Genomic DNA, 25675 nt, shown 5'->3' with positions numbered 1-25675 from the left:
CATGATTGTACATTTGACCCGAAGTAAATTTTTACAAACATAATTGAGCCCTGTATGGGCATACAGTGATAATGTATATTCATCACAATGCAGCATGGAAAACACTTTGCCATTTTAGTCCCCAAATATCGATAGATTATACTGTTTCAGCGTTTACCTAGGTGACATGACAGTTCCTCCTCTGTGTTCAAACCATAAGGTGTTGTGGTTTGGAGGTCAATAATAAAGCGAGATTCTAATCTCCTCAGCCTCAATTCTCGATTTCCCATTCGGTCACTGACTGGGACATGATCGAGGCAGAAAAACGACAATAGATTTCTGTCACTATTGTGATGTTGTGCGAAGTGTCTCGCTACAGGATATGAAGTGTCTTGTTTTTCAATTGCTCTGGCATGTTCTAGGATGCGCTTTTTTGTGGGGTGGATTGTGCTGCCAATATATTGCTTTGGGCAAGGACATGTAAGGCAGTAAATGCAAAATGGCGTATTACAAGTCATCAATTTATTGATTGGTCTCGGTTTTTTCATACCAGGAACATTGTATGATGATACCTTTTTACTGTTCCTACATGCCTTACATTTCAGACAAGGGAAGAAACCCTATATATATAGGGGCTTTTCACAGTTGTGTAATTTGGGTTTTCTTCCACCTACTACAGCAGGCATCATGGTGCAATGGGTCAGACTATTTCCGCTATTTACTAACTTCACTGTAAGTGACTGCATTCTGCCATTTCATAAAGAACACATCCACAAACAAAGCAGTTCCCTTCAATGTCAGGACTACTGTTGGAATGTGTGCTTTTTGAGATAAACAAAAAAATTGTGCCTAGAGATCAAAAAAAAATATTTTTGCTTTTATCTATTGTTTGTTAACTCTTGGCAAGGCTCCTCAGCTCTCACAGCAATTGTTTTTATGTAAAGCGTGGCAAAACTAAAGGAGCATTGACAAAGTAAAATAAAGCTGGAAGCCAATGCCACTGATTGGCCTCCGCATAGAAAGTAGTTCCTTCAGCGACAGACACCGCTATAGAAAGGTATGCTTTCATTAAAAAAAGTTTTGCTTTTAGCCACTGGTGTTTTTAGGTCTCGCCTGACTCAGCGCATGCGCTGGTCTGGCGAGACTTATTGAGAGGGCTCCAAAAAGTGCTACCAGGCCAGCCTAGAGCCACAGTGCATGTGCGCGGGCGCGTGCGCCGCGCTTTACCACGATTACTTTCAATTTCGCGGCCGCACGGCCGCTTTGATGTTTGATGGTGATCGCGCATGGCAGGCAGATATGAGGGAAGCAGACGGGAGCTTCAAAAGTGCTCTGGGCTGGCTGGCGCCCTTCTGTGGTCCATTGTTATTCAAGTCTTGATAATTTAATGTGCAGACTTACAGCACCGACTCTCCAGCTCATTCAACCTTGAATGTCACTCACCAAAACAATTATTAAGCGACTAATAGTAACTCTGGTAAGCCTTGCAGGCGGTGTGCACGCGCCTTATACCCTATTGTTGACAGCTGCTTAGTTTTGGGGGTGAATATGCCTTTTTAGATGAATAGTAATAATGTGCTTTTATGAAAGAACTGTAATTATGTGTTTACTCTTAAATGTGATGCAAGGCTGTGTGCTGTGGATTTTTAACTGTAAGTAGCAATACATAATTTGCGAAAATGCATAAAAACGCATAACTTGGAAAACAATGTATTTGCACGTGCTGCTTTGTAAATCCTTATATGCTAATAAGAAACTTATAAACTATAAGCAAGTCGCTAATTTGCATAAATATTGCACGGGCATCTCTCCGTAAGGCATTAGGTGGCTTAAAAAAAGCATTCTATGTTTCAAAAAAATCAGTGCTGTGTGTAAACACCACCGTTGATATATCCTCTTGCCTGAGGCACATTGCTCAACAAAACACGGGACACCTATTCTTAAAATGACACACTCGTTACAAATCTGCTTTCCACGGATTTCCATTATAAACAGTAGTTGTTTAGGTCTCGCCTGACCCAGCGCATGCGCTGGTCTGGCAAAACTTATTGTGAGGGCTCCAAAAAGTGCTACCAAGCCAGCCTAGAGCTACAGTGCATGTGCGCGGGCGCGCGCGCCACTTTTACCGCGATTACTTTCACTTTCGCAGTCGCACGGCCGCTTTGATGTTTGATCGCGATTACTTTCACTTTGCGGCCGCACGGCCGCTTGGCATAGACAATAGGTCTCGCTTTTGGGACCTTATAAGTGTTTAGTTATGCAACTGTTGCATGGCTAAACACTTATAAGGTCCCAAAGCCGAGACCTATTGGCTATGCCAATGCTTGTTTTAAAGTGCCTGGGATACTTCTATGATGGCAGATCTAAAACACAAAAAGCAAGTCTTCAAGTGCATTATGCGCGTGACCTTTGTGCTTGGCAACTGGTATTCCTTTCTGAAAGTGAACCTGACCAGCCTCAGGAATGCGAGCATGGCGGAGCAAGCTCCAGATTGATTTTGTGTTCCAGCTCAATTGTGCTCCACAGAAGGAGGTGTGTGGCTTTAATTCCCTGTGATGTTCTGGCTGAATGGGCAGCTGTGCCCGGGTGCTGAGCTGTAAGAGAGAGAAGCAGCAGTGGTGCTGTTGGGCTGGCCAGGCAGCACCGCCCCCGGATCCTGGCGAGAAAGGTGACCTTGTGCAATGCCAGCTCGGCCTACTGCCCTTGATTAAGAGCCGCGTCTGTTATTTCTCCAGATGCGCCACGCGCACACATAGCCCTGATTACATTTGGTCGAAAGGAGGAAGGCAGAATTTGGACAACCTTGATAAATTGTGGACATACGCTGAACATTCAGATAGTCTGATACCCTGTGCTCAAAAATTGCATTCTACCTCTACAATATAAATCAGGACAGGGTTTGAGGGAAAGATCATGCTACCCCAGATATAATTCCAGGAGTATTTTATTTGATTAAAATATGTTTGTAGTATACTTTTAATTGCAGTATTTCTTTTACAGCTTTCTTATGCAGAATCTTAATTTTAAGAGTCATCCTTTGATGGCTACATTTTTCTTTGGTCTTTTTCTTTGCTAACAATTCAGGGTTCACCCAATTATAACTCTGTCACTTAGCTAGATTTCTGCATTCATGTAAGGGTTTTAAGCCTAAGGGGTTTCCTGTGGTGTACCTTAAAATGTGTTTTCAAGTCCAGGGAGAGAAAATTGTAGCTTATGCCAAAAAACACACTTATTTCTCGTTGATTTCAAAGGTTTGTTCTGCTTAAATATTCCAGTGTATGCAGTAGTCAACAATGTGTAGTGTGCAGGAAAGGAATGATGACTTAAGGTATCTAGTCTAAGTTGTATTACTTTTCACTACAGAAGCTTCCAAGCATGTTTTTAGGTCTCGACTGACCCAGCGCATGCGCTGGTCTGGCGAGACTTATTGAGAAGGCTCCAAAAAGTGCTACCAGGCCAGCCTAGAGCTACAGTGCATGTGCGCGGGCGCGCGGGCTGCGCTTTACCGCGATTACTTTCACTTTGATGTTTGATCACGATCACTTTCGCGGCCGCTTTGCATAGCCAATAGGTCTCGCTTTTGGAACCTTATAAGTATTTAGTTATGCAACTGTTGCATAGCTAAACACTTATAAGGTCCCAAAGGCGAGACCTATTTGCTATGCCAATGCTTGTTTGTATTGCTGATGGTCTGGCATCTCCTTCGGCAATACATTCCTACAAAAACCATGACAAACAAAACAAGCATTGGTGAAGGCTAAAAATGTGAGCCAAAGCCAGACCAATTTGCTTTGCCAATGCTCGTTTGTTGTCTTTCTCAGTCATGCCACAAAAAACATAAATGCACACTTCTCAAATAGGTTCCGTACATACAATATTTGCAATAAGTGACCAACTGTATTGTTTCCTCCCAGATGCACAGCTGTTTCTTACCCATCAACGAAGGGATAGGTCCAGTTTCCATCACTTTCACATTTTGGGCCTTTGTGTATTGCCACAGCAGACACGACAAAACAGTAACCAGCTCCTATGAACCCAACAGCAGCAAATATAATGGAGGAGAACATCTAATGGAAAGGGAAAAACAGGGCATTGGGTTTTGCTTTTTGTTTAGGTAAAGATGACTATTCTACACACATACTAAAGTTCATAAGTATTAGATTGTAAATTTAATAGTGCATATGTACTAGAAGAATATGAGAGGAAACCAAGAAGGACAAACTGAGAAACCAAACTGAATATCTTTGAAATTTGGACTAAAATGTTATCCTCAAAGATTGATAATTCTATGTCCACTTCAATTCCCCTTCAAAGTTACTGGATTAAACTGTTGATAGTCTCGCTGGCTGGTATCATGTATAAGGATCCAGAGAAATTGTAGAACACATAATGAGTTCAGCACTAATACTTGCCTTTAAACAGGTGAGGTGTATCATGTGAGTCTTTTTCTCTAGGTTCATACATGTTTATTGGTCAACTTAGATATTGTTAGCAGCTGTCCCCATGGGTATCTAAATTGACCAATCAGTTTTTAATCCGGGTGGTTGTAGGAGACTTAGAACTCATATAATGTTTTATACTGCAATTCCAGATAATAAACACTATGATAAAGCTATTTCTTTTAGATCTTAATTTACATATACATTCAGGACAGATAAAATTAGTAACAACATAAAAATACACAAGGTATTGACAAAAATCTTGCGCTGAGTTTTGGCCCCAAGTACATCTGTTGAAGAAATGTGTGTGACATTTCAGTCTATGGGACGGTGTTAAACAGTGTGCTAAAGATTGCTGTGTCCTCAGGAACTATTGAGACATTTGGGTCTCATTTATTTTTGTTTTCTAGGAACAATGACTCAATGACCAAAGGTGCCAGACAAAACGTTACCATTATATCAAATATTCCTAGGTTGTTATGTTATGTTATCTGGAATTTGTAGAGTGCCCGGCTACTCCGAAGAGTGTCCTGGCGCTGAGAAAAGACGCCATAACCACTGACGGACAATCACCCACAACTACAGAGCCAGAAAAGCCTAAAGCTGGAAAAGCCACGTCTTCAGATTCCGTCTAAATGTCAGAAGGTCCGGGCTCTGTTGCAGTGGGGGGAGGGGAGGCTGTTCCAGAGTGGGGATGCTACTACTTGAAAAGATCTTCCCTCTACCTGTGAGACCCTAACCTTTGGAGTCAAGATCAAACACTGGGTAGAAAATCCTAAGGAGCGCTGAGGCATGTAAGGCTGAAATCTTTCCCTTAGGTATGGGGCCCCAATCCCATGGAAAGCTTTGAAGACCAGGACTAAGGCTTTGAAGTGAATTCTTTTTTTCAGTGGAAGCCAGTGAAGTGAGGACAAGAGATGAGAGGTATGTGTCCTGGGCCTAGTTAAGAAGATGGCCCTGGCTGCCATGTTCTGAATGATCTGCAGACGACCTAGTAGGTACTCTGGAAGTCCCAGATACAAAGAATTAACATAATCCAGTCTCGATATCAATAAGGCCTGGGCAACTGTTTTACGATGAGAGACTGGTAGAAGTGGGAGGATGTTTTTCAGCATTTTCAGTGTGCCAAAACAGGTACCTGCCACTGATTGGACTTGCACCTTCATAGAAAGGGCAGAGTCCAATTTGACCCCAGATTTTTCACAGTAGTGACCTCAGACGATGGGGGGACATGTCTTGTGGCCACCAAGAGTGCCAGGCCTCGTGCGGACGAGGGCCAAAGAAAATAATTTGTGATTTGTCAGAGTTGCATTTTAATTGATTACAGCTAAACCACGAGAAGATCTCAGAGAGACAGTTCTTTATACTGGTCCCATCGAAGTCAGAGCCTTTCTCGCACGTGAACAACAGTTAAGTGTCGTCCTCGTATGACACTATTATAGCGCCATGCTTCTTGGCTTCTCGGTTGTCTGCGGCATTTTGGTGCAACGGAGGAAATCTCAATGGGGTTAAGTCAGGGGCGTAATGAAGACCCCTCCAGCACCCTCGGTACAGGGGGTCCCCAGGGTTTCTTGTTTTGGAGGGGGCCCCATCACCCTCTAAGCCATACCATTGCATACCTTGCACAATGCCTGCAAGTCATGCAATGGCATGGATTAATTAACAGTTAAATGCTTGGGAAGGCCATTCTGCTTTATCGAGCAGACCTGTTCAGAGTAGGGGGGCCCAAACATTCAGGGGCCCCCCATTAAGCCAATTCTGCAGGGGGGGGGCATCATTTTGAGTTTACGCCACTGAGTTGGGTCCTTGCATCTAGGAATATACTAGAGTTGTTAAAAAAACACCACCCAAAAGAGAAGTGGGATTTCCAGTTCTCAAAAGGAGAGTTTTGGTGTCAAATCAAACCGGCTCCAAGGTCAAAGCTCCAGGGTCCCAAAGGGGATCTGATAGTGAGATAATAAGCCCCATGGTCACAGATCATGTGTTCTCTTAATGGGGCAGAAAAGGGCAGCTGATCATTGTTGAGCTTGTCTGTTGGGGCCAGTTACAGATCTCACTGATCCGAGAGTCAAGGTTCCAATCTTGGGACAAATGGGACAGAATTACTAGAAGAACACACTTTCCCTATTTACACCACTGTGCACCTTTCAGCAGTTGCAAACAGGGAAAGGGCATCCTATGATGAAGAATGCACTGCCCCCAGGGCAGCTGAGAACTCGTGCTGACCCCAGTGCAGCCAGTGGCGTAGCAAGGAGGGGAGTTCTGACCCAGGCAGCACGGGTTTTTGGGGCGGCGGCCTCCACCCCGCTCTCACCTGTGGCCGTCGCAGGAATCATCAGCACCCCCTCCCGCCGCTCTTAGATGAAACACAAGGACCGCCATGGGCGGCTCTAGCTCTAGCTATGCCACTAAGGGCAGCACATTCAAGTGAAATACAGAGCAGCTAATTAAAAGCTGATCCGTGTTTCTCTGTGCAGGTGGCCTGCACTTTTAAAAGGGATTAGAGATCCCCTTGCAGGAGGGTGACTACATCCCCCTGCGGGAGGTTGCCTGGGAAGTCCATTGAGAAGGGCTACTCTCAGGGGGATCAAGAAAGGGGATGTCACTTGTGCAAATGGTTTTGTCCCTACTTTGTGTGTTGATACAACATTTTCAAGTGCTTGGGCTAAGTGACAGCAAGCACAACTTGCGCTAAGTTCCTAAAACATTTGCATTTATGTGCCTGTAAGTATGATTTTGAGAATTTAGGGCCTGATTTATGAAAAGTGTTGCATCGCTGGTTGAAAACAGCAATGCAACACTGTTCACTGCGCCCTCTTAGCGACACCATGGATGTGCCCTATTTACAGTACGGCGCTCCATGTCGCAAGGATTGACCAGGTTCGTCAGAAATCCTGATGTATCTGGTGGTGCAGTAATGACACATTGCTGGAGTGTGTTGCAAAACAAATGCAACTCCAGCAATGTGTCATTACACATGGGCGAGTCCCATGTAAAAAGGCCTGTCAGTCCTTATGCCTGCTGTGAAGCAGGAGTAAGAATTTGAAGCAGTGAACTCGTAGAAGTGGCGCAGTGAAATCTCATAGATTTCACTGCGCCACTTCTATGAGCCATTTATACGGGGAACACCCACCCCACATACATTATACCTGATGCAGGTATGATTTAACGCAGGGGTTTACAAAGGGAGGCATCTGCCTAGTTGCGTCCCTTTGTAAATATGGCGCAGTGTGGCGCATGGTGTACGCCGCCTTAACGTCACAAAAAAGTGACGCATCGGCAGTGTAAAGCCTCATACATAAGGCCCTAAGTATTGCTTGTTTAGAATTTTACTTTGAGGTGTGAGGCAAGCCGACTGTAATGCAAGAACATAATCTAAAATGGAGGTTGGTTTGCTACTGTTTCAAAGAAAACGAGATAAAATGGCGGATTTATGTCATTGGGTGGAAAACTCCCGACAACTCAAACATGCTTGACATAGCATTGGTCAATGTTTAAGTAACCCACTTGTCCCAAATAAAAAAATACTTCAATTGGCCGCCTTTTTTGGCGCCAAATTGCTAATGGGTATGAGGGAATGGTGGGGAAGGTTCAGGAGGGCGTGTCGGAGGGAGTATCAAGTGAGCAAACAGGAACACGGACAAAGGTCAGTATGACAAGAGGCGCTCGTGACAAGGCAAGAGAAAGGGTGGGCAGGCGGGAAAGTGCGGTTTATGGAGCTTTCGGCCACTCTAAAATATTTCTACTGTGAGTATCCCACTGAAAAAAAAGAATATATACTGTAACTAATCTGACATTTTTTGTTTTGGAACACAATTGTTTGTGCCCTTTTCATTTAACATAAATCTGGCTAAGTCATGTCACAAAAAAAATGCTTACCTAGAATATTAAAAAGGAAATAAGATGGCACAGGGCACAAGTTAATTTATGCCAGCACTTAACCGGTAAAATTAAAGGAGCCTTTTGTTTTATGAATCCTAGAAGCAGAATGTTTGATTTTAAAAAGACTACTTAAGTTAACCAACACATGGAAGTTCTATCTGTTTTCGAGGTCGATAATCGATCCCTCACAACAGTTCCCGCGCGCTCTACCTCAAGGAGGAGTGAGGTTAAAATTTACCTAAACCCATAAAGAAATCTTCTCTAGCCTGGGGCGCTAAAATTATGCGGCAATGAGGTACCAAATTATGTGGCCGGGATGACTTAATTAAGCAGCAAGAAAAGGCAAATTATGTTGCGCAATGTCACACATTTTGTGGCAGTATTATTTCACTATTTTGTCATTTTAATACATGTTATTATTTTCTAGTTAAAGGTTCCACCTCCTTAGACTAATTGTAAAAGCTGAATAAGGCAATCAGCAACTAAAAGTTAAACAGAACATTTGTCACGGTCTACCACTGTGCAACACCATGTGTTGCACAAGTTGAGTACCTTTTGATCTGTGTTATGGATGAAGTCTGCAAATTATACAGCAGATGGTGGATTGGAGTGAATCCGTAATTATGTAGCAAATGTCACTGCTGCAGCATCACCAATTTCCAGTAGCTCTGCCTACAGCATTAAAAGTTGTACTACTTTTCTCATTTTCGGATAATAGCAAAAAGAATTTGGGTCAAATTCAGAAAAATTAGGTCGTTTTCAGGAGACATGGAGTTCTCACACAAAGTGAAATGGAACAATATAATGACATGTATTAAACCCTAGGTGACATATTATTATAATTCCTGAAATATCTGAACTATCTACTACAGTGCAGATGAGCCGCGGGGCGATGGGGCCAGGTGAGGGGGGATTTCGAGAGACGATCACAAGGGTAAATTAATTAATTATTTAATTTTCCCCCGTGGTCGTCTCTCGAAATACCCCCTCACCTGGTCCCACTGCTCTTCCCTGCCGCAGCCGCGGCTGGTGCAGATACTATGTCATAGTACTGACAAGGGAAGGTTATGCCACATTTTGTCTTCAACGGGGAGTTAGAAGGGCCTTGAAAGACTCTTTATTTGACATCGTGAACACTTACTTAGGGGCATATGTATCAAGCCCTTTTCCAGTTCGCAAATGGGGCGATTCTACGATCGGCCCGTTTAAGAACGAGGAAAGGTCTTTAGGGATGTATTATCCCAAAAGGGCATTGCGAATTAGAGAATCGCAAAATTGTGATTCTCTATTTTGCGATTGCACTTAAGGAATCGCAAATTACGATTCCTAAAATGCAATGTAGAAAGCACAGAAAAAGTGCGATTTAGCCTAAAGGAATCACAAATTCCCACCAACTTCAAGTTGGTGGTAATTTGCGATTTCTTTGAAAAATGCACTTTTTTGCATTTTTCAAACTGCCATGTGGCACACATACATGCCCTTAGGGCATGTATGTGCACCACATGTGCACACATACATATTGCAGGGGTGCAACAGGGTGTCCTTTAGACACACTGGCACCCTTGAAATTGCATTCTCAATTTGCGATTCTCTAATTGCGAATCGCAAATTGAGAATGTCTTTCCATTCATTCCTATGGGCCTCCTAACTCATAGGAATGAATGGGAAGGAATTCCTTATGTGCGAATCTCAATTTGCGAATCGCAAATAAGGAATATGTAGGATTCGCAAAATTTTTAGCAAATCCTACATACATTTCATTTTGATATTCTCTAATTGCGATTTGCTAAAAATTGCAATTTGAGAATCGCAAAAATTGTTTTTGATACATATGCCCCTATATGTTTCAAGCTTTTCTTTAGATAGATAACATGTTTGCAACTATCCAACTGGAGAGGCAATGGCTGTCTGTGGGGTGCACAGGGAATAGCAGAGCGATAATTTTAGCTTCATAATTGTGGGACTTAGGGGAATTCTGCCCCCCTGTCTTGTGACCTCAAATGCAGCTTCTTAGTAATGACTGGTTACTGCACTGCCGCTTAGGACCGTACATCGGCAGTGTCATACGGGTAGACCAACTATCCTTAAGACTCTACGGAGCATATTATCAAGAACGGCGTTAAAATTATCGCTGCTTTAGCGGCAGGAAGCTGCGATAAAGGGCTTGATAATATGCCCTTGAGAATTCCAATAGAAGCGCATGTTCTGGTGTGAACCTGTTCTACTGTTCCCAGGGAATACCAATACCAAGGGGAGTGTCATTTGCCAAGTATAATATTACTGCATCATTTCGATCTCCGCACTTCAAAATGAGGCATGATGTGGTGATGCCGCCTGTTTTCACCACTGTGAGCATTGCTGGATTTCTTCCAGGTTTTACCTGATGTTTTTTTACTGGGGTAAAGTTTCAGCAAAACTCCTGTGCCTGAATCAGAATCAGAGCTCTGGATGTAAACCTGCTGTTATTTCTCTCAGACGGAAAACCTATAATTTATTTAACACTTTTGTGTTTTTGGGCATTTTCAAAAATATTACAATGCGGTACGGAATAAACTCTGAGTCAGATTTCTGGGATTACAGCTATTGGTAATACAGTTCAAAATAAGTACTGAATTCTTTTTTTAGATCTACAACTATATACCGACACTCTACCAGCAGAGTAAAAAAAAACACCTGCACTTCAGGGTTGGGGTTATTTCAGGAGCTTTAAATACCATAAGATAATATTAATACACATTTAAAATATACATAATAAAATATAAACATTGACTGTGTCCATGCGTGTCTAAGGCTTATTATAGGATGTCAGGTCAACATCAATTGCTGCGGGCCAGGGCAGTGGGGGGGGGGGGTGTCAAGGGTAGGCAGTTCATTCTATCTACAGCAGCATATATGTGCCACCCACCAGGACTCCACCCCACAGCCTACCCTTCCTCAATGTCAACTGTTCCCTCATCCCCAGGGGACTCCCATTCATCAACAACTTCCCTCCAGAGAAGAGCAATAAGTCTGTGACCTACACCCCTAGCTTCCTCCCTCTGAAGTGCGTTTTCTTCTGGCCGTGCCCAGCGACTACCTTCAGATACCCATGTCACAACGCTGGGTCCCGAGGGTGATATCCAGGCCATGGCCCCACGCCGCCAGTCAAAATCCAATGCCAAGTCTACAAATCACCTTCTTGAGGCCTGCCCTCAGAACAGACTGAGTAAACAAACAGCAGGTGTATTAGTGAGGGCTCTAGACAGGTTCTTATTAAGACACAAAATTACCTCCCACCAGAACCCTACAAGTCCAAGACACCCGCAGGTCATGTGTCCAAATTCTGCTTCTGAAGTTGCACAGCGATGACAACTCCTTGGTTCCCCACCATATATTGACTGGATCCTGTGAGGTGTAAGATATGTCCTACAGATATAATTAAATTGAATGTATTTAAGAAATGTGTTGCAAGAAACCTTCTGTGGATATGCAAGTACCCTCCCCCACTCAGCGTCTGTCACATCCCTACCCAAATCAGCAGGCCAATGAGTCTTGAGAGCGCCAAAAGGTTTCATTTCCGGCCCATTTAGGGCCTTATAGAACCACAAGACCAAATGAGATCCCGATCCCAGGGTCAGAAGTAACTGAAGGACCACATGCGGTGGAGGTTCCTCTCTCACATCCCCCCACAAATACCAGATAGCATGAGTAAGGGCTTCATAAGTAATGAATTGCACCACTTTCAGGCCTGGCTATTCTACCAGTTTACCAAAGGGAATTAAAGTATTTGTTTGGAAACAGTCTCCTAGGGTTACCAACCATACCTTCGTCTAGGAGTCCATCTGCCTTGAGCTTAAGAAAGACAATGATTCGCCATGAGGGCGTTGCACCAATGGGAGTTCAAGGGCATAAGGGGACACCATACTAGTGCGTCTCAGCTCATGTTGCTAGTAGTTCAGGGCAGTAAACAAAAGGATACCCGGGTGTGGAATCCTGACTGCCGAACGTAACAGGTTTGCCAACAGAAGTCCCTGGTTGGGTTCTTGGCCCACCAGATCAAGATCCGCTAGGCCCACTCCATCAAGCAATCTCGCGATCCACTGGAATTGAACTGCTAGAAAGTACAATTCAAAGTCCAGGACTCAAAGGTCACCCTCAAGTGGGTGGCGACAGAGGGTAGCCAATGCAACCCTCTGGCACTGCCGTCCCAGATTAGGTCCCGAAGGAGTGCATCAAGTCTCCGGAACTGGAAAACCTATCATGGTGACAATTAAAGCACCACAATGTCTAAATTAATATCTAATAAACCATAAAGCTGCAGGAGCTTTGCCTTCATCTGATGGAACATGACGCTATTTAAAGTGAACCTACAAGACACCTTATACAATATATTTCTTAGGAGTTTAGCTGAAGTCAGGATGGCATAACCCATTAATAATAGATGAATCAATCTTCTATTAGTAATTGTTTTTCAGCAGATAGCTATAAATTAGAAAATACATTGAAATGCCACATTGAAAGCATGGTGGTGTGTTGTTTATTACAATCACAGATTGGACAGAGCATGTGCAAGAACTGTGTGGCTCTGAAAAGAAAAGTTTGATGGTCACCTATGACAGTGTTTATTAACAATTCAAACATTGACTCTGATGTATTTTAACCTTATTGAACATATTATACTCTGTTGCAAAAATTTACCTTTTAGTTCTTGAATTCAGTAATTTAGGTCTGCATTCTCTTGATGATTGTTACGGATATAAATATTGTCGTTCATTTGTTACACAAATAAGCACTACTAAAAGGCTACAACTGTCTCAGCAGCCCAGTAGCATTCCTTGAATTCTTCTTCAAATCTAAAATAGTTGGGAATGTACTACACGTAAGTCAACAGACGTACAATGCTGGCTGCCTTTTCTAAATGGGGCCACATATTCTCTGTAACCCTAAATAAAATGATGCTGAGCAGCATAAAGGGCCCTCTAGGTGAGTGAGTTACTAGGTTTGGGTTTTCACTGACTAAGGGAATAGCAGAATGCAGTCCTTCAGAGAATGCACTGCATTTACTTTTACTGGTATGTATTTTACACTGCTAGGCAGCATGACCCAGGAGTAAATGATTACATAGAGATATGCCACTCTCACCAGGCCGGATCATGGGTGTAAAATATACAGCCAATGGAGATTTGTGCCCATCCTCCCAAGAGGTGGTCTTTGTGAGGCATGCTGCTGAGTTCTGTCAGATGTTGGGCTATCACCGTACTGTATACTACTAGCAATTTGAGAGCCCTGGAAATTAGCAGCGGCACCCTGAACAGCTAAGCGCGGTGGCTCGTTGGGGTAGGGCAGGGCGCGGCGAGAGGGAACCGACAGAAGACAGAATAGTTGTTATTTATTTATTTAATTATACCTATTCCTTCGTCTGTCGACTTTCACCGCTCCCACCCTGCCCCCCCCTTGCCTCACCCCGTTTACCTGTGCCGGCCGCCGCTGGAAATTAGTGCCTCTGCTAACCGCTACTCCTTTCATTCTCCGCAGTACTGTTGCTACCCCGGGCAGCTTACTTCTGCTCTTCTGTAATGCGGCCATGTGCCTAGCTCTTGCAGTTACCACCAAATAACTAATGAAGCTTCTGTTGCAATTGCAAATTTCTAAAATGCTACATTGTCAAAGAGTTCAGAACACTGTGCCAGTGATCCCTAGGGTTTGGCTGGTCTTTTTCAACCAATTCCACTTTTTTTTTTACTTACTGCAAACCTCTTCCCACAGCTTTCATTGCCACAGCATCCACAGCAGTCATTGTTCTTAAGACCCAGAAACACCAGGGCGGGAAAGATCATCTGCCAAAAATAAAGTGAAAAAGTTGTTCAAAGACATGCCTCATCTGTTGCTTTACAAATTCTATTGCATTACAAAGTCATTTATCATCTATTGCTGTATAAATTCATGCATCATCTACTGTGTTACAAAGTCATGTATCATCTATTGTGTTACAAAGTCATGTGTCATCTATTGCGTTACAAAGTAATGTATCATCTATTGTGTTACAAAGTCATGTGTCATCTATTGCGTTACAAAGTCATGTATCAACTATTGCGTTACAAAGTCATGTGTCATCAATTGCATTACAAAGTCATTTATCATCTATTGCGTTACAAAGTCATGTGTCATCTATTGCATTACAAAGTCATTTATCATCTATTGCTGTATAAATTCATGCATCATCTACTGTGTTACAAAGTCATGTATCATCTATTGCGTTACAAAGTCATGTGTCATCTATTGTGTTACAAAGTCATGTGTCATCTATTGCGTTAAAAAGTCATGTATCATCTATTGCGTTACAAAGTCATGTGTCATCTATTGCTTTACAAAGTCATGTATCATCTATTGCGTTACAAAGTCATGTATCATCTATTGCGTTACAAAGTCATGTGTCATCTATTGCGTTACAAAGTTATGTATCATCTATTGCGTTACAAAGTCATGTGTCATCTATTGCGTTAAAAAGTCATGTATCAACTATTGCGTTACAAAGTCATGTGTCATCAATTGCGTTACAAAGTCATGTATCATCTTTGCGTTACAAAGTCATGTGTCATCTATTGCGTTACAAGGTCATGTATCATCTATTGCGTTACAAAGTCATGTGTCATCTATTGCGTTACAAAGTCATGTATCATCTATTGCGTTACAAAGTCATGTGTCATCTATTGCGTTACAAAGTCATGTATCAACTATTGCTTTACAAAGTCATGTGTCATCAATTGCGTTACAAAGTCATGTATCATCTATTGCGATTCAAAGTCATGTGTCATTTATTGTGTTACAAAGTCATGTATCATCTATTACGTTACAAAGTCATGTGTCATCTATTGCGTTACAAAGTCATGTGTCTTCTAGCATTGTGTTGAGAAATCGCAATTTATTGCATGTCCAGGATGAGTAGCTGAGCCAGTCCTGCTTTTTTCTTTATATTTTGGTACTTATACTTATGCTTTTTGTACTGCAAAAGAGAAACTGCTAGTACCAGAATGAGAAAGGAAAAAACAAATAAACGATATACTCATGCCCGGCATAGGACAACTTGAGAGTTATCTGCCAGAAGATGTTTAGGGCAATAAATCATGCTTGTTTTTCTGAATTGTTTTCCTCTTGTGAATCATAACTACCACTATTACCCTTTTTTAAATTTGTACCCTTTCACATTTAAAGAAATATATATATCAACACTATGCGAGGTAGTTGTGGGAGGAGGCATTTTGTTTTCAACTTAAATGTACATTTAACATTCGAAAGAAAACCCTTGTTCCTACTCAATAGATCGGGATGTCCAATATAGGTCCAGGATGGCAGATATATGCCAAATTATCAGGCTAATCACTCACTAGGAAAGGACTACCGACTAAGATTCAATATATAGAAATGTATCTGTTGTGGATACAGTGAAAATCTGACATGGATCTAGCCATACTGGATCTACGTTTGGTACTTCTGCGGTAGACAAATGCCTTGGGAGGGTTGAATCGGAGGACGCCAGCGGAAACTATTCCACACCGCCCAATTCTGCACCAGCTTTTACCTTAAATCCTTATTCCAGTATAGAGTACATGCAACTGCAGACTCCTAATGCCAGATCCGCCACTGGGGCCTTCAGCGATCACTGGAAAATCATTGGATACAGGTGTGAATTCCAGTGGGTATCCAGCATTTGCTCTCATTGTCAGAACCGCTACACATCGGCACATGGACATCAATATGCAAAATGGTCGGGAATAGTGGCAGCGACATCATTCATGCTTGACCCAGTACTAAGTAGGCCATTCTTCCCATCCCTAACATCCTCATCAGTGCACTATTTGCTGATGATAGTCCAGGGAAGAGCAGGTAGTGAAACCTACAGAAAGTAAGCAGGGTTTCAAGAACCCTGGTTACGCCCTGCTCCTGCCTGCATGACCCCTGAGAAAAGGAGTGACTAGAACTTTGCCAGGTTGGCCAAAGTAGTGGCAGCACCTGTTCCTGGCTACCCTTTATTGGAGTTCACACACTGATCTTATACCGCCCTGTCTCAAAAAAACTGCTATAATAGTGTAGTAAGGTTTTCAAAGCACATTTCTCCTTAAAAGAGCTAGTTTCATTGTGCCTCACTTACAAGCCCACTGCGCTGCCGGTGCATCCCTTTTTTAAACGCACTGGCGGCACAATGTGCTTGCTCCTATTTGCAAGGCCACGTAAAGTCACCCTGCTTGACTTTTCATGGCCTTGTAAATATGGGCCCCTTTCACGCATTACTCTGCGTGAATGGGGCATGTCATGGGTGTTGCTCTGGGTGTTCCCACGCAATATCCATGGAACCTGACACATTCCCAGATTTACGTTTTGTGAAGCTGGGAATGTGTCATAATCCTACGCTTCCCCAAGGGAGGCGTAGAAGTGGCGCAATGAGGAGAAATACTTTTATTTCTCCTTGTTTTTCCTCTTTCTATGCGTGCTGCATTCCGCGGCACGGATAAAGAGGAAAATGCCATCAATTATTGTTTTTATGCAGGAAGGTGTTCCTATCTGGACAAATACAATCATCCCCACAACGCAGGCACCCTTGCAATATGACACAAGGGTGCCAGCGCTGGCGCATGCCAGGCAATTGTGCGCCAGCACAGGGGAAAACACAAGAATGCGCCATATTGTTAATATAACACATCCCTGCGATTTTAAAAAGATACCGCTCGGCGCAGCAAAATGTCTTGCAACACGCGCGGTGATTTTGTAGTACAGAGGCCCATTCTTTTTATGGACCAATAGTATTTCTTGTAGGGCAAGGCTCAAAGGAAGGTGGTAGGCAGCAGCAAAACTAGACCAAAAAAAGGGGGAACGGAGAGATTAAGAAATCAATTATTTAGAGCTGGAGCTTTGAGTACTCTTTTTTGCATTTGTGCTCTAAAATTGTTGACCCTCTCCATGTTCTGCCCTCACTTAACTGCACCCAAAAGAACTTCTTTTTTATCAGAGGTGGTAGTTTACCACTAATAAACAACAGGGCTGGAGAGTAAATAGTTTAACAGATCTGCCAGATGTGCATTAACATTCTAAGTCTGCAATGTATCAGGTGTCTGACAGTTTAACATGCAAATTAAACATGTACTGCTGTTTACCCGGATTCATTTACCTATTTACCATTTATTGTTCGAGGATCAGAGAACTATAGATGCTTCAAATGAGAAAGAGGGTTTTAAGTTTGACTTTTTTATTTTACAATTTGAAAGGTAGTTTCCAAGGAAATCTGAAACATTCCAGAGTCTTATAAACACAAACCAATCATAGTGATAGTTCTCTGAAACCTAATTTGAATAGCCTGTTAATTCAATAAATGTCAAAGGGCCTGCTTTAGAGTTGGGTGGTAACAGAAAAACCACAGCTTTATGGAGGACATGGTAAATACTCTGTTGAGGGACTCTCCACTGGTTCAGAATCCTCCAGCAGAATAGCCTCCCCTGTACTATTCTGGGGGTAAGTTCACCAGTGGATTTTCCACCATTGAAGAAACTACCAATACAAGATTTACTTCAGCCTTTACAAATCGGAGACAGTACCATAACCACCCACCTCTGAAACAGGCGCGAAATCTCATCATTTTGGGTGTCAAGTTTATCATTCTCATGCGCTTTCTGTTACGTGCACGCCCCTTTTCCGGTGAACACATATTAGAGGTTGGTTATCATTCAGTTGTGCTCCTGCAGATAGGCTGGAAGGGCTCCTCATCATGAAGCTTTTTACTTTTGAACTCCAGTGTCCAGATCTATGTAAAATGGCGGGTTAGTGCATGCGCAATAGGCATGATAATGTCTTCTAAAGCCGGTGCACCGGTTCCTTCCACGTTTGACGATGTGGACACTGTGCTGGATCCCATAGTTTGCACCAGTGTCAGTCAAATTTTTCACCAACATTTCTGAGTTAAATTGATTGCACTGCAGCAATGTGGCACATACATCTACACCAACATTTGAACAGGCAATCAAAATGGTGCAAATGTTGGTTCAAAAATGTAGCAACACTGGTGAGATTCGTGTGATCTGACCACAGATGACCCCTCTGTGGTCCTCACTGTGAATGGCATTGTGGGGGATTATGTGGCTAATCAGGATATTGAGTTTAGATGGAGCAGAGTGACTCCTGAAGTTGGTCCTTTACAAATTCACCTGGAAAACCCTGATCAAATGTGCATCAATAAAATCGACCAGTGATGAGGAAAAATATGCAGAAATTGGTGCAGAAAATTGAATTCCCATGTTATTCCACTTTCTATACATTAAAACTCCCAATCTAAAGCAGAAATCCTGCAACGGTGAGTTCCTACACAAATACAGGTCCATTGATAATGAGTGCCTTTGGATTACTCAATATTAAAAAATGTGAATGCCTGACCCAACAGTGAGCTGTTGGTCGTAGGTAGGGTTTACTAAGGCATTGCGAGCGTACGTCAATGGCTACCATACCATCACAATGTAAAATAACAAATCAGCCTATTTTAATGAAATGGTTAAATGAAATAGAACTAAAGGGTATACTCACCAAGACGCCTGATCCTATTAGTCCTCCAAAAAACCACACCTCGTCTGTGATGTGGTCATTGCTGTTGGCAGTTTTCCCTCCAGGGAAAAACAGCAAAATGTTTGCCAGGACGCTTAGCACTGCCAAAGGAATGAGGGTGATCCCAAGGCATTTAGCACACCCCCCAGAGCACATGATTGCAGGAGTCAAAGAATAAATAAATAAATAAAAAACGAAATTTCAGATTATCTTCACCAAGCTTCCCGATGTTTTTGACCAAACCCTGTCCTGCGGGTGTAGTCGACACTGGCTACCTTGCAGATGTTTCAATAGGAGTGTTGTTCACGAAGAGATCTGGGTATTTATATGTCCTTGTGGCACGCTGCGTCAGATTCGGACCACCCACACACCTAAAATGTCAATGAGAGTAGATCAACTTCTCATTTTGCCATGACAACTAATGACCCCAGTTAATAATCTACTAACTTAGACAAGATATCCAGCCCTGGAGCAACAGGTTCAATAACTGCTCCAGTCCCAGATTATTTTGTGCTCAGCCCTCTGCACCGTAGACCATGACCCCTCACTAAGGGTGATAAGAACTCTCAACAGAAAGATCATTGTTTACAGTGAGTGGGCGTCTATCATGGAGCTCCTCAACAAGCTCATCCCCTGTCCATGCCTTCACTGCTCTACATCTCTAACATTTAACACAGAGAAAACTTACTACCAGATGTGTGGAACTCCTTAGTTGTCACACACCCTGCAACTGACTAAATTTGTGTGCTTGTGACCGCAAAAAAGTTTTTACCTATGTACTAAAACCATTTACCAAATAACAAAAGTATTTGCAATGACTGAATCGCAAACTTATTGGCAATTACTGAATCGCAAAAGAATTTGGTACTCGGTAAATGAGTTTAGAAATGGGTTATGGATCAATATTTGGTAGGGCCCGCATTGTGGGCATGCCTTCCAAATAAAAGTTCTGTCCCATATGTATCAATGGTTTGTAAACTTAAATCTAGAAGCAAACAATTAAAAACTACTGACCATTTGCAAACAGGAAGGGCTCCACTTTGCAAGTACCTACATCTGGCCCTAGTTTACGGTACCGGATTAAACCCTGTGGAGGCCCCTAGGTACTCAATGTTTCGGGGCCCCCTCGGAAATGATCTCCTAATACCCAATGCACCGGATTTGTTTACAAATTGACAGCTGCCAGAAGATGAGCTTGTAAGAGACAAATTATGTGAATCTGATGTCTCTGGTTTATGTACTTTAAGTTTTCAATGGGTATGTTACATTAATACAGTATTTTCTCTATAGAGTCTTTAATGTAAAATTTCAGTTTCTTTTGAGTTGATTCATTTTTTTCTATCTTTTGGAGACAATATTTAATAAAAGCTTGATTGTAATTTTCTTTCAAGATCAATTGAATATTATTTTGATACGTTGTCACTGGGCCCCTAAAAGAAGTGGGCACTTAGGCGGGTTCCTGCTTCACCTATTTAGTAATCCAGAACTGCTAGCTTATACTGTTTTGCAGCACTAGATAAGCATTGCACCACCACAGATAAGCAATGTTTCTTGGATTTACATGGGGAGAGTTTTGTGTTTGGTGAGCTTCAGATGGTTTGAGGTACAATGATTGTATTGAAGGTGCCAAGGATTTGGTTTGCCAGTCAGTGGGAGAGCATGCCCACAAATAAATCATGGCATTGCGACTGAGAAGTTGTCGTAATAATGTTTAACAATATTGTTTTCTTGTTTGTAGCGACCTGTCATTAGGAATGCACACACCAGTGGTAGGGTTGTGGCAGAGTTGGTGCTCAGTGTATCGGGTAGATTTGTCATGTCATAACCCTGGTGAGACACAGCCAAGCTCTTGCCCAGCACTGTCAACTGGTGCCAGGTCCGGCATTAGCGGTGGTGGCGCCCGGTGTGACAATCATCTTTGGCGCCCCCACACCCCATGACCGCCTCCTCGTTTCTCTCACTACCACCTGGCAAAAGTTGCCCTCATCTCTCCAATCATAAGTTATTGCTAAACACTCCCCCCCCCCCCCCCAAGTCAGTCCCAGTGCCCCTCCAGGTCAGCGCCCATGCAGCTGCACTGGTCGCACTGCCAAAAAGCCGGCTCTGACTGGTGCACACATCATGTCTATAAATCATCAGGATTCATTTCCTTAATGTGTTATTTCTAATCAATTACGCTGCCTTCCTAGAGAAAATAAAACAGGGTTGTTTGTTCTTCCCGAGGTTTCATCTCTCGGGTTCCTGTGCCCCTCTTCCTGTTGCATTATCACTTGTTTTCTAGCTCTGTAGTTCTTCCTGTGATATCATCTCATCCTTCCAGCTCTTCCTGTGATCTATTTTCTTGTTTCTCGCCTCTCCTCTTTTTCTTTGGTATCCTCTCTGGTCCTCCATCTTTCCTGCTCTTCCTTTAGGTGTGGTGTCTTGAATTTCAGACTCCCTCAGTTGCTGTGCTGCCATCTCTTGTTTTCCAGCTCTTGTACTATTGCTGTGGTATCATCTTTTACTTTTCATCTCTCTTACTCTTCCTGTACTGTTATATCTTGATTTTCCACCCTCCCTTTTCCTATGCTATCATCTCTTTTTTTCCAGCTCTCCCGCTCTTCCAGTGGCATTCTCTCTTACTTTTCATCTCTTTTGATCTTTCTGTGGTACCTCTTGTTTTCAGCCTCCCTGGATTCCTGTGGTATCATTTTACAGCCCACCCTCATTCTGTGATGTCATCTCCCATTCTCCTGCTCTTCCTGTGGCATCACTTCTTACTTTTAATCACTTCTGCTCCTGCGGTGCTATCTCTTGATTTCCAGCCCCCTGCTCAGCTCCTGAGGTATTATGTTGTTTTCCAACTCACCCTCTTCTTTTTATTCTTTTATAACCTTTAGTTTTCATTTCACAATGACAAAACAGTGGGTGCACATTTACAAGCAAGCGGGCAGCGTGGTTCCAAGAGCAGTTTACACTACAGAGGAAAATACAACAGAAGTAGGCAGTTTCACTTGAGAATAATCTCAGAGCTAGAGGTCTGGGGGCAATCAACTCACCCTTTTCATATGTTATCATCCCTTGCTCTTCAGCTCCCCTGCTCTTCCTTCATGTCTTGATTTTCAATCTCCCTGCTTCACTTTGGGTGGTACCTGTTAGACCTGCCAGCCCTTTGGCTGTCCCCTCCTCATTTTTTCTTCCTTTACCCTCTAATTTTTCTGTCCACTAGTTTTTTTTTTTGGTGTTGACTTAGAGGCTCTGGGTGCCCCATCATCACTAATTGATGGTGTGGCGCAAGGCGCTTCCCTAAAATGGAGGGAGGGAGAGAGCTCCTCCACAAAATGGTGGCCTAAACTGTCACCTTAGAACCTGGGCCATAGGCTGGCATGAGGAGTTCCAGAACCTTCTGGGCCACTCTAGCCAGTCAGGGCCCAGGCTATATATAGAGGTGAGGTGCGACGGCCATTTTGAAGTGAACTGAGGTAGTCAGGAGTAAGGCACCTGAGTGGGGAGGTAGGAGCGCCAGAGGGGGGGAACTGACTGTTCTTAGGGCCTGCTTTTTCTCCCCCCTCTGTTGACACCACCCCCTACCTCGTGACCTAGCCCTGCCTTCAGCCTCTGACCCTGGGATCACGTCAACGTTTTGTGCTCCCCGCCTAGTCAGGACACCTGAAGAGAACTGGGGAAGAGAGTGACCATTTCTGACCTTATCCACCATTTTCCTGACTGTGCCTGGGTCCCCCCTATCTTGTTCCGCCACTGGCATGTGGCCTGCCGCATTCCAAACAACCTGTCCTGAGTCTGGGCGTCGCTGTGAGGAGACAGGGGGCGCTAGGCGCCGAACACTTCGCCACCCCCGCACTGCAGGCCACCCCTTAATTTGTGCCACCCCCGTCGGGGCTGTCCCAGAGAATAGCTCACCGCTGCGGCCCAGGGCCGGAAAGATCGCCCCCATAGTCATCGGGGCCCGCGGAGAAGCCCAGGGCCCCATCGCTGCAGTCGGAAGGCAGGGAAGCCCACTGGAACCCTGCGAAGGCCTCACCAGGCCTAGAGCCATCCTGTGAGGGCCGCGCAAGGCTGTGAAGCGGATCCCCCCATCATGTGACGGGGGCGGACTGCAAGACGCCGCCCCCGCCGCCGGGTGATTTGCCGACTGAGCCGCGCCCCGCAGGTCGTGCTACATCGGCGGCTGCAGGCGCGGGCCCTGGAAGTCTGAGGGAAACTCCAGAGCCGTCTGGAGTCCTGCGGAGCCCCCACCACCTCGCCAGACCGCGCCGAGTGGAGCGCTGACTGAGAGGAGGCCCATGAGGGCCGAAAACCAGCGCAAGGGCCGAGAGAAGGCTGAGGAGAAAAGTAACCCCTGGGGGAGGCGGGCGGAAGGCCGTAGAGAGGCCCAGAGTTCGCCCCTCCCCTGGGGAGGCCCAGTGAGCCACAACATTTCCCCCTGACCTGGGGCCCACCTCACCAGCATCTCCTGCCTCTGTAGGGCTCCAGGACAAGGGAGTTTGGGGCCCGAGGACCTCGCCTCAGACGGAGAGTCCCGTTAAGGCCTTAGGTACTTGCCGGGGATAGCACTAATGAGGTACTGAGTACACCGCTAAGCGGAAGGGCCACTTTTAAGGCGCTATGAAATTACCAAGTGCAGTGCTATGTTAATGACTCTATTTAAGGCGCTATGAAATTACCAAGTGCAGTGCTATGTTAATGACTCTATCTAAGGCGCTATGAAATTAACCAAGTGCAGTGCTATGTTAATGACTCTATCTAAGGCGCTATGAAATTACCAAGTGCAGTGCTATGTTAATGACTTTATTTAAGGCACTATGAAATTACTATGTGTAGTGCTACGTAAATGACTCTATTTAAGGCGCTATGAAATTACCAAGTGCAGTGCTATGTTAATGACTTTATTTAAGGCACTATGAAATTACCATGTGTAGTGCTACGTAAATGACTCTATTTAAGGCGCTATGAAATTGCTATGTGCAGCGCTATGTTTAATGACTCTATTTAAGGCGTTATTGAATTTGCTGTGCTGTGTTTGACCACCAGGTGGCGCGCTTGATTTCACATCAGGGCTAAGGTACTGCCAATTTAACCAAAACGAAATGTTTTGACCCTAATGTGGTGTAGATAAAAACTGATTGGTTTCATTTGGAAGAAAAGAGAAACCTGATAAAAGGAAAGATAAAGCTTTTCTAACTTTTATAATACCTTGGTGTAGTGTCGTTTTTAGTGGTGATACGCTGGAGTGCTAAGGTGAGTGTGATGCAAGCACGACATGTTACTCCGGAACGAGGCCTTTCCACCTGAGCCAAGCTACCCTAGGACTTTAGGTCCAACAGTACCATCTCTTGATTTCCAGCTCTCTCCCGTTTCCCATGGTACCATCTCTTGTCTTCCAGATGCCCTGCTCTTCTTGTTTCCAGCTCACATCCTCTTCCTCCTCAGGTATTCCATCTTGATTCCAGTTCTCCTGTTTACTTCTCGGTATCACCTCTCAGCAGGACTACGAAGGGCACAGAATCAGTCAAAAACAGCAGATCTTGGGTAAAGAAATTCCACCAGAAGGAAAAGTTGAAAGCACAAAGGTGTCCAGGATAAACCTCTAAATTGTACATGGACACAGACAGCGCGCCGATCCCCTTCAGCCTACTTTGTAACTTTTAGACTATGGTCTGTCCATATGTCCTGCTGCAAAATATGTATTTACTGGTCCATGGAGAAATATTGCATCTAGGTAACAGTATAAATGTGAAGATGGTGTCCCAAGGGTTAGGGCAAAACTGTTACAGACACATAAATGGAAGCTGGCGGCTATTAGAAATGGCAAAGTCCAGGAGAGCTGCTCCTTTCCTTTCCTTTTTACTTTCCTTTTACTCATTTATATAGCGCAAACGAATCATCCCCACAGGGATCTCTCAGCGCTTAACTTAAAGAAATGGGTACTCATAGTCAAAGTCTCCTAAAACAGCCACGTCTTCAAGAGTTTCTTAAAACAGGATATCTCGGTACAAGACCGGATCTTCTCCTGTAGAGTGTTCCAGTGACTGGGGGCCAGATACGAAAAGGCACGACCCCCCATTTTTGCTCTATTTATTCTGTGAGAGCACAGGAAGTTACGGTTGCTAGATCTTAATTGCCATGTAGGATTATATAGAGTAAACTTCTTATTGAGGTAGGCAGGGCCATTCCCCTGTAAAGACTTGAAGACCACACATAGCATCTTAAAGATAGCTCGTTTCCTAATCGGAAGCCAATGAAGTTGGCTCAAAAGGGGTGCAGAAGGGGTGCGGGCGGGTTTATCAAGGGCAAGGCGTGCTGCGGTATTCTGCACCACCTGTAGTCTAGATAGTTGGTCTTCCCCACAAGCAAAGAGTGACCATAGTCCAGTCGACTAACCAAGAGTGACTGGATAAGGGTGGTTCTAGCCGAGAGAGGAATCCAGGGAAAGATCTTTCTTAGCATCCTCATAGTTCCAAAGCAAGTCCCTGACAGTGTCTTCACCTGCTCCTCCATTGATAACTTATTATCGATCCTGATGCCAAGATTCTTAGCCCATTATTGGGGGGAAGGAGCCTTTACAAGGCCACCAGACCATCTGGTCCTCATGGATTTATAGGCACTCAGGAATTACATTTAAATAAAGGCACCAGCTTATATAATACACCTTCCTACAAACACCAGCAATTACGTATATCAATCTGTAATCTTGCCAATGTTTCTTTCTGTAATCAAAGGTGGTTTGCCTCGGTACTCTAGTCAAAGATGTATACCTCACCAAATAGCTTGAATGTCAGTCGAATGTCCTTTTCAAACACTCCATATTTTAA

At 43.8% G+C, this 25675-nt stretch overlaps 1 protein-coding gene across 1 annotated transcript in view; it reads right to left on the bottom strand.

Annotated features, from left to right (window-relative positions):
* TM4SF4 (transmembrane 4 L six family member 4) overlaps positions 1–19255 on the bottom strand; it is a 51502-nt gene extending 32247 nt beyond the window's left edge. Inside the window, exons 1-3 of the mRNA XM_085635081.1 lie at positions 18846–19255; positions 14027–14116; positions 3913–4046 (exon numbers count right to left, since the gene is read on the bottom strand). Of these exons, the coding sequence (XP_085491207.1) occupies positions 3913–4046; positions 14027–14116; positions 18846–19019 (398 nt within the window). The 5' untranslated portion in view covers positions 19020–19255. The remainder of the gene's footprint in view (positions 1–3912; positions 4047–14026; positions 14117–18845) is intronic.
* Positions 19256–25675: the final 6420 nt, after the last annotated feature.

This window comes from Triturus cristatus, chromosome 11 (assembly GCF_964204655.1).
Source record: "Triturus cristatus chromosome 11, aTriCri1.1, whole genome shotgun sequence".
NCBI lineage: Eukaryota > Metazoa > Chordata > Amphibia > Caudata > Salamandridae > Triturus > Triturus cristatus.
The sequence above is the reverse complement of the archived record's forward strand: the minus strand, read 5'-3'. Positions and strand labels throughout refer to the sequence as shown.